This window comes from Bacillus rossius, chromosome 5, assembly GCF_032445375.1.
Source record: "Bacillus rossius redtenbacheri isolate Brsri chromosome 5, Brsri_v3, whole genome shotgun sequence".
NCBI lineage: Eukaryota > Metazoa > Arthropoda > Insecta > Phasmatodea > Bacillidae > Bacillus > Bacillus rossius.
Window position 1 is genome coordinate 66,792,298 of NC_086333.1, and position 17,466 is coordinate 66,809,763.

The 17,466-nt window shown below is 35.1% G+C and overlaps 1 protein-coding gene across 1 annotated transcript; it reads right to left on the reverse strand.

The window, feature by feature from the left end:
* Positions 1-519: 519 nt before the first annotated feature.
* LOC134531943 (triosephosphate isomerase) lies at positions 520-17,466 on the reverse strand. The gene is made up of 5 exons (XM_063368006.1): positions 16,788-17,466; positions 16,440-16,553; positions 11,380-11,474; positions 8,000-8,218; positions 520-945 (listed from the first exon to the last, which is right to left on the reverse strand). Exons 1-5 carry the CDS (start codon positions 16,894-16,896, stop codon positions 736-738), a joined length of 747 nt encoding a protein of 248 aa, XP_063224076.1. The 5' UTR covers positions 16,897-17,466; the 3' UTR covers positions 520-735.

The following is a 17,466-nucleotide window of genomic DNA, read 5'->3' on the forward strand; positions in this document are numbered from 1 at the left end:
GATGCAGTAGAACAGATAAGGTTATAACATTTAAAAAGTCTGTAAAAGAAAATTTACACGTCAGACAACTTCGTATTTCCGTTAATTAAATAAGTGGTAATGTCCGAATCAATATTAGATCTTTACTGAAAAGATACTTACTCAAAGCACTTGGAATCTAATAGCAGGACCAAAAACATCATGCAACCTTTATCTGAGTTTTTACCCAAATTCTGACGCCCTAAAATATGGGAGCGACGATTATGCGATAAAACAGTATGTTACGACTTACGAGTAAAAGTATAAATTGTTTAGTTCAAAAATCTGAGCAGTGTGTGAAAAGCACTATGAATGGTGACATTGTGCTCATTTACCTGGCAAGCCACCACGCACAGGAATTGTTTACACATGTATCAAGACCTACCATGATTATATACTTTCTATTTTCCCCGCGCCAGTTGCTCACTCAGCCCCAGCAGTGACCTGCTGGGCTGGCATTCGGCTGGAGGAAGGAAACTATAAATAAAATAAACCAGACAATTTTGTGGCATTATAGCAAGACCACATTAATTTTATTCTCTCATGAACGACATCTAGCCAGTCATTAACGGGAAAATATATTTTTCTTTTAATTACACATACTTGCAGCATGTGTTACATTTTAATAATTTATATTTAAATAAACCTGGAATCTCTTATTTAAATCTGAACTTAGAGGGCTCTACCAATTCTGCAGATATTTACATAGTCTCTCAGTTAACATGCTTTGGCATTGATGATCTGAATGAACTCTGGCTTCAGAGAGGCTCCGCCGACGAGGAATCCATCAATGTCTTCCTCCTGGGCAAGCTCTTTGCAGTTCGCAGCCGTCACCGAGCCACCGTACACGATCCGGGTGGTCTCCGCCACACACTCCGACACGTTCGTGCACAGCCACTCACGCAGCTTCCTGTGTACGTCCTGGGCCTGGAACATTACACCCTCACTTTAAAAGATGCTGCTTTACAAACTAAACCAGTCAACATGCAAAACTGACTTCCACCACAATTGATTTATCTTAAATGTGGTAAGCACACACCCATGATTGTTGCTGCACTCTAAACAGAGATTAAACAAATAATGACAAGCCCAATATCCTATATACAGCGAAACCCCTTATTTGCACTTTTCATGGGGACAAAGTAAAAAAGTGTAAAAAGCGGGAAAGTGTAAATAAAGGGAAAAGTAAGAAATATGTTAGTTAATTAAAATACAGTCGCATCCTGCAGCGTTCATAACAAATACGGGCTACATTACATATACGCATCGCACCACAGTAAAAACGTTTAAAAAAAGGGCCGCAAATTGGAAATTTGCCGTCAATAGCGTGCCGTACGCGGAGAAAGGTCATTGTGTTCAATCAGCTGTTATGGCGCGGCGTAGCCGCCTGCTGGCTCTCTCTGTTCTCTGAGCTGCGCATGCGCAGTATAACTCACTCAACGCTCCGCGCAGACTCGTGACCTTCCATCAGCAGCCAGCCAATAGACGCGAGCTTAGTGAAAAAATATAAGTTCCACCTCCCGTGTACCAGTTTTATCCAGTTCTAATACCAGTTTATTGGTATACGCACCAGTTTTCTCGCTGCCGTGATATGTTCAGATTTACGTTCATCTTGATGTCTTGATACCAATAATTAATCATTCACGATCCCCAGAAATAAATGGTTAGTTTAAAAAATATGCGTCATCTGTACAATATTTCCGAAATTATAAAATACGTATAAAACAGTTACCAAGATTCCGCTCATTTTATCTTGTGAAGTTTATGTCTCGTACCAGTATTTTGGCTAAGTTGTGACATAAATATAGTATCACAACTTACAAGCAGCCTCGTAAAGTCGTAATATTCCCGACTTTACTGGTACATTTATACATTCGTGAGTTTACATTTTTCCCTAGTACATTTTAGATTTTCTCCTGTTACCTGCTATAATTACTCTGACTTTTACATGCCTAAGCTTAAATTATTATATGTTTAGAAATTAAAGCAACTTTTCATGTTATAAAATATGTATATTATGCGATTTAAAATGTTCATTGCTGACTATAAACGTTACGTTTTTCACAATATTTTAGGCCTACTATGGTTGTTACATGACGTAAATAGCAGGGTGGATTCGATTTTTGAGACGTAATTCACGTGAAAGTATTGTACTGGACTAAATGGGAACTAAACGGGACCTGAAGAATATAGTGTAAATAACGGGAAAACGTAAATAACGGTAACGTAAATAAGGGGTTTCACTGTAGTTGTTTCTTTTTTACTATTTGTTGAAAAGTTGGCATTCCAGTGATAACAGATCTTGTAACAAGTTCTTTTTTGTATATATATTTTTTTTACAATGTGAATTTGTGGATTAGATCCAGATTCCGAGTAACTATTCAACTAAAATCTCTTTCAATGTTCTTATATATTATGGTAAGGGCCACGATTCTACCCGCAGTAATCGGTCATATTTCCAGCAAGACATTGCAATAATCACAAAAACAATTTCTGTCTTAATCTTATTTGAAAACACTTCTGTCTAGATCTTCTCCAATGAAATAATTATGTATTTATTAAAATTTTAGCAAGTGTAATATCAACATGTAATAACATACAGTGAAACTCCGTTTAAGATATTTTCAGGGAACTGCTTGAAAAAAACTTCTTAGCTGGGAAAACAAATTTTTTTCTCTTTTTCATAGTTTACTAATTATAATTGAAAAAACTTACAAATAGTCACAATTTCTTATGAAACATTGGGCTTCAGACAATAGAACAAAAAGATTAAACTTTTTTTTGAAAGAAACTAATTATAACTTGCATATATGTATGTTGAATAATAATGTCTGTACAAAACAGTACAATAATAAATATTCTAAATTAAATTTTTCGAAAAATGTTATCCAGTGTTGTCTGCTTGGAGTAATTCTAGGTTTGCTGCAGACAGACACTTTGCCAAAATTCTGGCACATTGGCAGTTCCTTGAATGAAGTCCCGCAGTCCTTCAAGATTCTCTTGCTTCACTTTCCTCATCCACATCATTGCTGCTACTGCTTGCTATCGCACTTTAACGCTCACAAGGCAGGACGTTACTGTCAGCTTCAACATAGTCGTCAGAACTACACACTATTTTTAGTTTTCCTTGCAAACTTTTCTATACACTATTGCATGCACCCTCATTGCCATAATCACCCTCATAAATTGGGGCTACAATGTCACCTCCAAAGCCTGCCATCTTAAAGCAGCTTGCAATAATGGTTGGATCCAACAAATCCCAAGAAGCAGCTGAAAATGCAGTGCATCTAAAATAGACACTTTGTATGGTGGAGAATTGGGTGTTACGTGATTCACCGATTAGTTTGCACAATTCTCTCATGCGTTAATACTACTTTATTTAGTACCCTGATCACACCCTGATCCATAGATTGCAGCACTTATGTGGAATTAGCAGGAATAAATTGTATTTTCACATTACTCAAGTTTGCTACATTCTTTGGATCGGCAGGGTAGTGATCCATAAACACAATAATCTTTCTGTTCTTTACTCCCATTTCTGCATCCAGGGAATGCAAATAATGTTAAAATATGCCACAAGTCATCCATGCTGTTCTGTTATTTGTGTACCTACATGGTAAAGATTCACATTTTTAAAACATTGTGGATATTTGGCCTTCCAAGTTACAAAAAGTGGAAGCTTCTCGGACCCATCCATGTTGGCCCCCACGAGAAAAGTCAACCTCTCCTTGCTTTGCTTCCCCCATGGCAAGTCTCTCCTTTTAAAACAAATGTCTTGTCAAGCAGCATTTGGACAAAGAGGCCGAACTCTTCCAACATTGAAAATGTCCTTGGTTCATACTCAGAATTTGAGGCATTAATATTTTTTTACACATTTATTGTTTTTTTTTCCCCCTTCCCATTCATTCTCTCAGATTCTCACATATTGCCCGGAACACAATGCCAGTCCTATTCTTAAATCAGTTAAGCCAACCATTTGATGCTTTGAATTCAACATTGTGTCAAAGCAATATGTTCTGCTTTTTCTTTTAAAATCATGCCACTCAATGGGATGGTTTGTGCACACTGCTTTTTAAACCATTCAAACAATTCCCTTCCCTGGGCATAAATTTGATATATGAATCATTTGTACTTTCAGTTGACAGAAAATCCTATTTGCAATAACTTTACAACCAACCCTCTTGAATTAATAGATTCCTGTTTTTGTCCAACCAGGGGGCATATTTTTGTACTTTCTCTGATTTTTCAAAAAATTCCCTCATAGGCAGTTCATTTGCAGAATGCTATGTTCGACTATTAAGTATGTGAACAAACATGCAACTTGTGTAACAGTGTCTTTGGTTGCATAGTAGTTCACGAAGCTACTAATTTCGTACTAAGGTATAATTTCACTTCCATGACAGTGAGAAATGTTAAGATTGGTTTAACAAATAACACTTAAAAATAAAAAGCAAATATTCTGTACAAAAACATTACAACATAGAGCTTTTCAAATGTACAACATGGCCACCTACAACTTTGTTATATCATCTTCCACTAAATTATATATAAACAAAGAAGACAATAGATCACATCGCTCAGGTATTTCAAATTCATTATTGGGTTTCCCCCATGTTCCACACAAAAAAATATTTCTATAAGTGCACAAACCAAATTTCATTCTTTCATTACATGGGAGAAGTTATGTACCCTGACAAACACACAAAAAAAAATCAAAATAATTTTACACCTGACTGCAGGATACGGTTATCATTCTGTTTTTAAGATTTCCCTAGAGTTCTTTTAAATTTCGTAAAATACACAAGTGTTGGAAATTCCTACCTACACTGACACTGCAATTCATTCTTGAGTCAATTACCAACTTTTATAAAGATGCTACTACAGTAGAACCCCGATTTAACGAAGTGCTACGGTTACCGAAAATGTTTACCTACTCTAAATCGACGTTTCGTTAAATCCGATTTACCGATTTTCAATGACCCCCGCACTCATAATCGCGTACCTACGTTTCCATATCGTAGACAGGGTCGACGCTGATATCTTGTGCTGCCGTGCTATCTCAGACTTCGTCAACTTTCCATCTTCAACGTTTTTGATCTCGCTCGTACGGCCCCCGGTTCGTACGTACACCTCGGTCGTACATACAGATTCTTAGAAACCGTGAAAAATTAGGCATAAAAAAAGTTTAAAAATATGTAAAGTGTAAGAAATACGTTAAAGTTTATTAAAATAGTCGCAACCTGCAGCGTTTATAACAAAAACGAGCTACATACACGTTGTGTCACAGTAAAAAATTAAAAAAAAAAAGGCCGCAAATTGATGGAAATTTACCGTCCATAGCGCGCCGTACGCGGAGAAAGGTCATTGTACTCGGTTAGCTGCTGTTACGGCGCGGCGTGGCCGCCGGCTGACTCTCTTTGTTCGCTCAGCTGCGCAGCACTTATAAAAAACGTATTCCAAAAACTAAACACCGCGCACAAAGCTCTTACTGAGAATATAGAGCTGTAGCAAACTGTATGTATTCGGTACTGAGTAACGGGTGCGCCATCTAGTAACGAGTAACGAAACATTACACACGGCTGCATCTCATTACTCACATTTTTCGTATGTTTTACGCATAAATTTGCGTTACAAAGAACGATGTTTGTTTATTAAGTAAAGTATAATTTGGAAATTCGTATTCAAAGTTTTTTACTGTTTATTAAAGGTATTGTGTGTGTAGACAAAGTTTGAGATTGGAACAGAAACAACATAAGAAAGTATTGTTTACAAATTAGAAATATGTATGTTTTTGTTTTATATTATCGCGTATTTTCACGTTTTTTTTGTTATTATCTTAAAAGAGATAATATAAAAAAGCCGTATTAATGAGATTTAATTGTTTCTTGGTTAACAAAAACTGTTAATTATCAAATATTGTTAATTGTTTATATTCTATTTATTATTATTTACGCGACGTCATAATGTACGCGAACGCAATACGACTCGATTCGTTGGTGCAACATAACATAGCTTTTTAATGCGGTTTCAGAAGTAACGAGTAACGTAACGATACAATAGTAACGAGTACTAATTGTTATAGTAACGAATACATACGGGTACACTTTTTTTCGTTACTTTTACACATCTAGAGAATAATGATAATGGCGTATTGGTGTGATGTGGTCACAAGTTGAAAAAACCTGGAGGATGGGAAAGGGAATATTTGGAAACGTGCGATTATTGGCTAGCACTGTTACTATGCGGGCGTATTTGGAAGATAACGTGGTGAGTCAAGCCAAGGATGGAGAAGGGGGAGGGGGATGCGGACAAAGAAACCCTTCATGACGTCATGTGTCGCGGACAGTCTATCTATCCAGGCGCGCACAATGGCACGCACCTACGCAATTCAGTTACAGCGCCCTGAGTTTTTAAGCAATTTGAACAATTTTTTTAATTTTTTCGTATTTGGACAGATGATGCAAAGGCACATATTAATATATAGTACCTCCATTCTATTACTGACACCACAGAGTGTATTTTTTAATAAGATTCCATTACTATTTACTTGCATTTTTTGGAAATCTATATTATTATTTTAATAAATTGGTGATTTTTGTTGGTTCCTGAAAACCTTTACGTTAAATCGCTGTTTTCGTTAAATCCGTGTTCACAAAATCGGGGTTCTACTGTATTTTGCTTTTTGTGTGTTTACTTTTCCAGTATCAATGTTTTGAATTGATCAACCATGTATGTATTAATGGCAAGTTGAATCAAATTGTTAATGTACTATGATTCAAGCAAGCAAAGTATCTTTTTTTTTGTTATAAACACCAATTTTAAGCTAGCTTTATCACTGATAGCAGTAACACAAAAATGTTATCGTACAGGAACGAACCATCCAAGCATTTGCTTGGAGTGATTCCAAGAAACCAAGACTAACTGGAATCAGGATGGACAGACTGAGACTATATCCTCTGGAATGAGAGTGCAATGTCTTACCGCTATTCCACCTCGCTTCGTACATTTTCCTTGGTTCTTCTTAGGGCTGTTACGATACCTCTTTTTCAGATATCAATTCTCGAAACCACCACCGATACCTTATACTTAGAGACAAGATTTTATGGTTTTATTTTGAACCCCATTTTGTTTTTTTAAAGCAACACATTTCAGTGTCTTTTTATTATGTATTCTGTTTATTCATAAACACAGCACAATTTTCACAAATATAATTACTTGATCAATGATACTTACTTCACCAAATCAGTGTCATTTTGACTGATACATGATTTTTTCCACATTATAATAACTTGTCATAGCATGTCTAACTACTGGGAACAATAAAAATAAATCAGTGAGTATATACGTGTTTGTAAAATGTTCCAATGCCGTAATGTAAAAATTAGTTACCAATATCAGTTGCAGTATTAAAAAAGCAAAAAATTTTACTAACTTTTTGGTACTAATTCCATGTTATAATCAACATTATTGGAATTTAATATACTAAAACATTACTTTTTTGTAAACTGAGTTGAGTTTTGATTAAATATGCCGATTAATTTCATGAATTTATATATACATATTTCAATGTTTTCAGGTGTATTAACTTGCATTTCAGTGTTACATGGTGTACCAACAAGCTTTTAGCGTTATCTCGGCTTCATCACAACTCACCATATTATCTTGTCTCTACTTTTACTCAATCAAGATTTACATTTACTGCCCACACTATATGAATAAATTATTAAAACATGTTAGTAATTTGTTTTTCTAAATCATTATTCAAAACAAGTTTATTGAAAAAATTGTGCATCACTTACTAAACAACTTATTTCAACTTGCTCGTAGCTAAACAGCGCCTAAGTAATTATTAAAATTATGACCAACAAACAGCAAGTATTTTATAATAATTATTAAAAGTTCCGAGTACATTTTTTCCCCAATACCCGTGCTGAACATCCATCGGCAGTGTCAGGTATCGGAGACACGACCAGTGGCTCACCTGCTGGGGGGTAGCGGTCTTGCCCGTCCCGATGGCCCACACGGGCTCGTACGCCACCACCACGTTGGTCCAGTCGCAGATCTTGCAGGCGATGGCCTCCATCTGCCGGAAGACGACGGCCTCCGTCTGGCCCGCCTCGCGCTCCTCCAGCTTCTCGCCGATGCACGCGACGACGCACAGGCCCGACTCCAGCGCGTGGGCCACCTTCTCCGCTACCAGCTGCGACACGGGCACAACCCCGCGTCACAAGGGGGGGGGGGGGAGGGGGGGGGGGGACAGTAGAGACAGGAAAAAATCGCGGGTTCATTTCTTGATATGCTAAAATTCAAATAATTATACCGTTGTGCTGCTTCCGCTGTTGGTTCACTGTTAATATGTAGGACCCTTGGCCAATTAGAGACCATCAGTCGATAAAGTTACTCACTTGAGACGCCTCAAAAAATTCAACACCCAATGAAAACAGGTGCCGTTTGCCCAAGTAGGGAAGAGGATCGCGGAGTCTATCCTGAAGGTCACTAAACTCGCGAATTTTTCCAGTCCCTACACATAGGACATAACTGTTTCCTATCATTTAATTTTCAAACTTTGACTCTGCTGAGGATCATAGTATACAGTAATTCAATAAAATACAGAAGTTAATAACTACCTAACTACATAACAAATAGTTTCCCCTGTGAAGTCACCGACACTCAATAATTAATACCGAATTCATATTTAAAATTACTACCACTGAAATAATACTACGGTCACTGTGTTGTCTTTTTAAATATTTCAAAGAGTTATCTGTGCTTTATCGAAGACAAATTTTCATTAGAAATAATACAGTGTATCTCTGGTTCTATCTCTACACCTAAATACTTATTTGTGTTCTTAATTAGACAGAAACAAGAGTACAGTAGTGTCTATGTGTGAGGCAGCATGCAGGCACACAGTCTACAAGCTGAGCTATTAAGACAAAGCATTGACAATAATTTTTGTCACATTATTTAGTTCCTATGTATTTTTGTTTAAATCTTAATGTAGTCTATAGCTTATACACACAAAATGGAATAATACGTACAGAGAAACATGGGATTTTGGGTTTTTAAAAAATAATTTTTTTTTACTGATATTAATATTATTGAAATAACAAGACAGTGACAAAAAGTAATATTTAAATTTTAAAATATGTTGAACTTTCTCGTGCACTAATAAACATTCCAGAAAAAATTTGAAATGTTTTGATTGCAATTTTTTGTTTAACTTACTCTTATCAGTTTATGTAGTATTGTTATATGTAAACATTTTAATATCTTACCACAAATTGTTGTACGAGTTGATCAACATTATTGTACTTGATATGTACTTTTTATTAGATACATTTAATCTTTAACGACAAGACAAAATCCACTATTTTTAATGATTAAATTTGCATTTTTTAACATCATACTTGACTCTAGCCATAACTATTATTTAGAGCTTTATTGAAATTTGTATTGTTCTAAATTTTCTCAATATATATTCACTACATATCTAACAGCAGCATACCTGCCAACTTTGGCTTGTCAAAAAGCGGGAGGTTTTTTAGTGGAGTAAACAATGCTTGTTGCCCCCAATAAAACGCGGAAGGGGGGGGGGGGGGTGAAATTTTGTTTATTTTGACGGAAAAATCACGACACAAAGAAAAAAATGCAGCATGTTCACCTTTCCTCGATTGCAAAATGCACGGAAATTCGTCACTAAATCTCTTCTTGTACACAACAAGATACTTCACTGTAGGCCATTTCTATTAAATTCCTATTGCGGAGTAGGCCTACAACTAAACGCGTACAAAATACTCATCACGCAACTGCTTCCACAAAATAATATTTTTTTTGAATACACCGTTGAATTAATTCGAAGACTACTATAATGCTACCTCTACACTTATTCTGTGAGCACAGACGCGAACAAAGGTGAATTTGTTCGGGGACGAACAAAAAATTCACACATAGCCGGCTAACAAACAGAAGCGAATTTGGGCACGAATGTAAACAGTGGTATCATAAACTCATTATTAATCCAGTCCGTCTTTATTTCAAAACACCACCGAAAACACAGTTTACAATGTTGACAAAACACGCCATTTTGGAAAACAAACCTTTTTCTGGTTGGCTAACAAACACCAATGACGAACGTGTACCAAAACAGCTCCCATAATTATCGTAAATAACTACGTTTCTTTCTTAGATGTACGCTTAACCAAGAGTTTTAGCCGACAATTGTGGGCATTTAGGCTATTAAAATAACTACACGTTATGGTACGAACCGTAGTTACTATACAATTGTACGGAATAATGGTACAAACATATTAATTCTATAAATTTATTGGATTAAAAACGAGAAACAGAACCAAAAAACGGGAGATTTTAATGACAAATCGGGAGGGCGGGAGAAAGGGTATAAAATCGTGAGTCTCCCGCCTAAAGCGGGAGGGTTGGCAGGTATGCAGCAGTAAAAAAATCATGGGAGTTGATAACTAAGAAAGTTTAATAAATATCTGGTTAGAAAATTTTAGAGGAAAAATAAGTAAATATGTAGTTGGGCAATATGTATTAAAAAATATTTTTAAGTCCGAAAATACTTTTATTCTATGCTCTTTAACTTCCTCTTTTCATTAAACCCGCCGGAGATAAGAAATTCCAAATACTTAAGGAGATAAGAAATTTTTTAATTTTCATCACAATACCTGTGCATTCATGCGGCATTAAACATTGTTTCTTGTTTACGAGTATCAATATTTTTTAAATTGGATATTGTTGCGCAAGTAATAAGTAAAAAAAAATTACATGAGTTCCTACTGTTCATTTATAATGTAACTGACCTGACCGAATCAACCATTTTAATTAATTAGGCATTCACTAACACACGGCAAAATAAAAAATTTCGGCGGTCGAATGATTGCACAGGTCTTGTATTGCAAATAAGAACAGCAATCTCGCCTAAAATATTTGTAATTTCTTATCTCTGCCGGGTTTTATGAAAAGAGGAAGCTAAAAAGCATAGAATAAAAGTATTTTTGGAATTTAAAATTTTTTTTAACAAATATCGCCCAACTACATATTTGCCAAAAAATAAAATTAAAAGAGTTACTATGATAACTCGCAGGAAAAGCCCTCAAATAATAGCAATAACAGGAAAATGAAAAAGCATGGAAAATTACGCAGATAAGAACGAAAGTATGCATGGTAGAAAACCCTGAATGCTTAAGTCAGACTTTCACTAGGCTAGATAATTATTGCTTCATATTATTATGAAATAGTTTTACTTCTAATTTCATTTTGAGACTATAAATGAGACTTATCAGTTAAAAGTAGCTTCATGTATACTTTAAAACGAATAAATTTCCACTAGTAGCTTACCTCGTCGCATTCTCCAAACACGTTCCGGCGCTCAGAGTGACCCAGAATGACCCAACAGACTCCTATATCTTGGATCATTGCTGGGCTGATCTCACCTACAATGCATTAGAACATGCCATTGTTAATTCTCATACTGACATCACTCTTTAAACCTTTTTCAATTATAATGAATTTAAAGATGCAAGCTGTCCATGAAGCGAAAAACTCATGGACTCATGGTTGTAACTAACTCAATAAAGATTTCACTGTAAAACCAAATAAGAGTAGATTTCCCTTATAATGTAATAATCTGAAATAGTGTTTTCAAGTTTACTCGAAGAGGGTGTATTGAAATTAATACTGGATTCTGAAATATGTAATACAAATTCACACATAATTAACTATTTTAAGATTTGCCTGTGCAGTAAGGCGGGTGTCCGCCTCATAACTGGAACTTTAAAATCAGAACCTGTCGCATAGTATTCAGTAATGTAACAAGGATAAATGAACCCTTTTTTGCCACTCTTAACTGCAAATTTATAAATAATAAAATGTAATTTAGGCCTACAGTCAATTAAACAACTTATTTAATATCTTAAACATTTTAAATAGGTACAATGAAGTTACATCATCAAATTTCATTATATTTGGCATCAAATAAATAAGGGAAAAAAAAAAAAAAAACATTATACATCTATTATTGCTGTATGTATAGTAAATCATTTATTCCCCAATATTTCTGAAGAATAAACCAGCTTGAAGTAATAGCTCAAAACATATTCACTTAAAAGTTGTCTGCAAATGCAGCATAAATCTTTGTTACATCACTTCATACCTTTTGCTACACAAAACGTTCATATTAAGGTCCCAATCATTATTGAGGCAAGCGGTTTGCAAGCATGGTAGGCACTTATACATCAAGGTGCCTGTGTTACTGCACAGGCGAAAGTTTAAACAGTTAAACTACTGAAGTATCACAACACTCTGTAACAACTCAGATTACAGTCTTCCTCATGCAATCCAGCAAACATTGTTGTTATAAATTTTTTTGTCATATTTCAGGTTAGGTTTTCAAATGATGTAAAGTTTTTTTTCTTTTTAGAAGTTATTGTGAAAATATTTCACAGGGTTTGTTGTTTTTATTTTTAAAATTCATAAGTTTATTTTTTTAGTATTTTCTTTTTCTGGCTTCTTTGTGTGGGAAGGCGTGCTGACGTGATTCTCCTTCGTTTTTCCCACAACAAGGCTTTGTTTCACACGCTAGGCGTTTGAGTCACAGTCACGGGAGTGTGAGAGAGAGAGAAAATTGCTGCATCATGGGAACAGAAGTAAGCATTTAGTGGAAGTTCCGTTGCTATGCGTTGTGATTGGCTGAAAATTACGTCAGCGAGCCCAGGACACTGCCCGCACAAAGGGAAGGAAGGCTGTAAAGTTAGCCATTGTCCGAGCACCGTGCTGGACAGTCATTGTTCGAGCACCGTAACGAGAGGCCGTGGTCGGGCAATGGCTTGCATAATATAGTAATGTTCTGTTAAAGTACAACTTTGCGGCTAAAGTCCGGGCAACACCCAATAACTCTTTTTCTTTCAGACATTTTAATTAATTAGATTTTTTTACTGTAGTCGTAGGCAAAGCCCACAGCGAGGCGACAAAGGGGTTTGTCCAGACATCGCTGCCTGGAACTTATCCGGGCAATATTATGTAATTCGTAATAAGTGTCTACGTGTTTTTCTCCTTTCTGGAGGTACAGTTTAATTTTTTTTTGTGTGCTCTGTTGTACGGAATATAGTGATTTCTTCATGAATAAAAAACAGGTAATACCTCTAACATTGAGTATAAATTTTTTCGTGACCTGCTACTAACCTGTATGTTCCACTTATCACCTAATTTTGAGACAGCCGGAGGTGGCGATAACAACTCTTAAGGTAAGTGCACCGGTACTCGTCACTGCTCCAATGGTCGTCACTAGCAACTTCAAATGTAAATAATAGAGAAGTAGCTCAATATATCGCCAACTTAAATATTGACAAAAATTTGGTCGACGTTCTAGCTGAAATTACCACAATAGTTTTCGGAACAAACACTATTTTCAATCAAAAAAAGTCCGTGCATCAAAAGTTCGTAGAGCAGTGAAGATAAATAGGGGAATTCCTATACTAAAACACTAAGGACGTTAGTGCACATTTTTACTTCTAATTCTGTAATTTTTCATGTTTATTCGTGATGTTTTGTGCTGAATGTGTTAGTTAAATGTTCTTGAAGAGGTGAAAGTGTTTATTTAAAAAAATTCATTTTCTTTGTATGATTTAGTTAGGGTGACGAAAACTGGATCAATAAAAACCTTGTATTGCTAGTGTTCGTCATACCTGACGAGCACTGGTACATTTAATATTTTATTTAAAGTTGTGCTAAGTTACACCCTAAAGTTCTTAAATAATATTGGTTCTTTGTTGTTAATAGACAAAGTACGTTATTATGATCAGATCCAGTAGTCGTCACCTATGACCACTTCCGATGCATGTGTATGACGACTTCTGGGTCGGAAATTACTTTACTTTATTGATTGCAAAAATTGTGTAGGCATTGTTGTTTACATTAATTTAGGGGTCATTCGATATATATTTTGACATTAATAAGTAAACTAAACATTGTAATGTGTCTCGTTCTTTAATTACAGGGCAAAATGCCAAAACGGAAAATACTGTTGTATGAAGAGTCAGCCATGGAAGCTGCTCTTAAAGATGTAGCGAATGGTATGAGTATAAAATGAGCAGCGGAAAAAAATAGTGTGCCAAGGAACACATTGTCCGATAAACACAAAGGCAAATCGCCCTTGGGTAGGAAGATGGGCGGGCCCTGATTCATTTTTATATTTTACTTGTGATACCGCATAACATGCTATGTTATGTTGCAGCAACGAATTGAGTCGTATTGCGTACGCGCACAGTATGACGTCGCGTAAATAATAATAAATAGAATATAAACAATTAACAATATTTGATAATTAAACAGTTTTTGTTAACCAAGAAACAATTAAATCTCATTAGAGCGGCTTTATTATATCTCTTTTAAGATAAGAACAAAAAAAACGTGAAAATACGCGATAGTGAAAAACAAAACCATACATATTTCTAATTTGTAAAAAAATACTTTGTTACGTTGTTTCTGTTCCAATCTCAAACTTTGTCTACACACATAATACCTTTAATAAACAGTAAAAAAAACTTAGACGAGGAATTTCCAAATTATACTTTATTAATAAACAAACATCGTTCTTTGTATCGTAAATTCATTGAATATGCGCGCGCATGCGTAAAATATACGAGAAATGTAACAAAATGCAGCCGTGTGTAACGTTTCGTTACTCGTTACTAGACGGCACACCCGTTACTCAGTAACGAATACATTCGGTTTGCTACAGCTCTATGTGCTGTCCCTCTTTGTTCCGTGAGTGCTGTAAGTAAATTCAAAATTCAATGAGGATTATTCATTATATTACTGAACAATCTTTATGAAATGCCATTTTGATGTTTAAAATATAGTACCAAATAAGATTTGAAGCCCAAATAGTACAATACTATCATTCTGGATCCATGAATTAAAACTAATGCAGCCGAAATCGCACATGACGACTACTGGCACAAACATGTGACGAACACTGGCAAACACGAAAATTTGCATGACGACTACTGGCTAGAAATCACACTTTTTTCAAAATTATAAATCTACAAAAATAATTTGTGTTTATCGAAGAGTGTTGGATAGCATTGTAGAGTAAAGTTTGAGGTTAAAAACAAACATGTAGGGGCAGTAATACACCTACAAGGTTATGTACACAATTTTTTTTTTTATAAAACTCTTCTTAGCATGACGACTACTGGTACATCTACCTTATAGGAAATCATCCAAAAACATGTCCAGAAATGGAATTTTTTTTTTGTTTTTCGGAAAATTAGCTATCCTTCAGAATTACCAGAAATATATTTATTTTGGATGATCCACCTAATCTAGAAAATTACAACCCTTCCGAATTTCCTGGTTAAAAAGTACGTATAGGTTAAGAAAATTTGTAGGTAAAGCTTGGGTTGAAAAAAAATTAAATAACAATCAAACTTAATACTAAAAGTAAACAAAAAACCTACATTGGTTTGAATGTTTTGATATTATTGACAAAATATCACGTGGCACAGTCCTGCACAGACACTTAAGGCGATGAATTTCAAGATTAAAGTAGGCTCGAAACCACTTGGGTATCAACTCAGTCTCAAACTAGTTGTGTGCCGGGGGTCAGACTCGAACCTACAACCCTAGTCACATTATTACCATTATTTTTTTTAGAATGTATCACACAATGAAAGGTTTCATTACAGGCTCCACTAGAAGCTTCCTCCTAACTGCTAACCAATCCTCCATGGCAGCAGGTATGGATGTTTTTATGGAAAAATACCATCACATGTATAATTGCAACTGTAGTCCTAGCTTGTGTGAATGGTTTTATCATCATTATTAATACTCTGTATTATAAAAACATGGTTTGTCATAATTGTCGCATAATGCTGTACCTGCTTCAACAGATATGTTCTCAGAGTTTCAAATCAAAAATCAAGTTAAGTTAACTTCACTCTCTCCAAAATAAATTACTATTTTTAACACTAAGGCCTCATTACCACTTCATTCTAATGGGATAACATTTCCACCTTCCATAGAAATTTGATGACAGATTACAAAAACTTCTATGAAAATGGCCAGCGTTCTGATAATTATTCCACAGAATATTCCATACCTGCTGCCATGGAAGACATTCCAAGAAATCATTATGTGATAGGGGCTTCAATGATCATTGCCACAAAGACAAGGAGTCAATATCAACAGTGTCAAAAATTCAAGTAAAGAAAAAACTTAAAGTAACATAATTATGTTATAAAGTATGAAAGAAATAATTGTAATTGAGACAGAAAAAATATAATTGACACACAACCAATCATTGAAGATAGGATATTTTACCAATTTTAAGAACTTACTAATGTTTTCCCCATTCAATGAAAAATCCTGTTCTATTAATTAAAATTAGCAATACAAACCCGTGAAAGCTCCCTTAGGAACTTTGTAAGCATTCTGAGCTGATGCTGCTACAGAACATGGAAGTTTATTCTTGACATACTCTAAGTATAGTGCAGGAACACCAACGACAACCTCTGAAACAACATATAATCACATTAAACACTATACAATGTACTGGAGGAGGAAAATGTTCTTCTGGACTAATCGTGACAATGGGTAGAAAAGAGATTTTTCAAACTTAAAAAAGAAGTATACAAAAAAAGTATTAAATTATGCAAAATATATAGTTATAATAAGACATGATCTGTTTACATATTTTACCACTTTTTTATTTTTAAAGTGGTAAGCGAAAAGACTGCAGATCTCACCTACATCAGGTGATATGGGCCCCGCCTGCAAGAAATTAATTATTCCGTCTATTTCCTTCTTCACTCCGTTCATTTTCCAGTTTCCACCAACCCAAAATTTTCTCCCCATCTTTTATATGACACTTGAAATTTTGTTTTAAAATTAATTATACGAATCGCTTCAAGAATTTTAGTTGCCAATCCCGGTACAATAACTTCCGTGACCTTCTGAAGGACAAAACTTCAACAAAAGACGATCCAATATTCCCATGGCATAGACATATAGTTACATTCATCACAAGTTCTTTGGGCTTTTCGCAATACTAGCGATTTTGATTACAGCGAATCTCTGAAAACGATAATGGTTTGCGATAATTTTTTTCTATGAAACTGTTAACAAAATGTTACATAGTTCGAAAGTTTTAGAAAATATTACTGTATGTTTTTATCAAGCGCTTCAACACATAAACATGGTATAGTTTAAAATTATAAGGGTAAAAATGTTTTTCTACGAAACTGTTAACAAAATGTTACAGAGTTCGAAAGTTTTAGAAAATATTACTGTATGTTTTTATCAAGCGCTTCAACAAATAAACATGGTATAGTTTAAAATTATAAGGGTAAAAATGTTATTACAAAACATTCATAAATGAAAAGACGGCAGCTAACTAAATAAGCTTCATTTAACACACCCACGGCC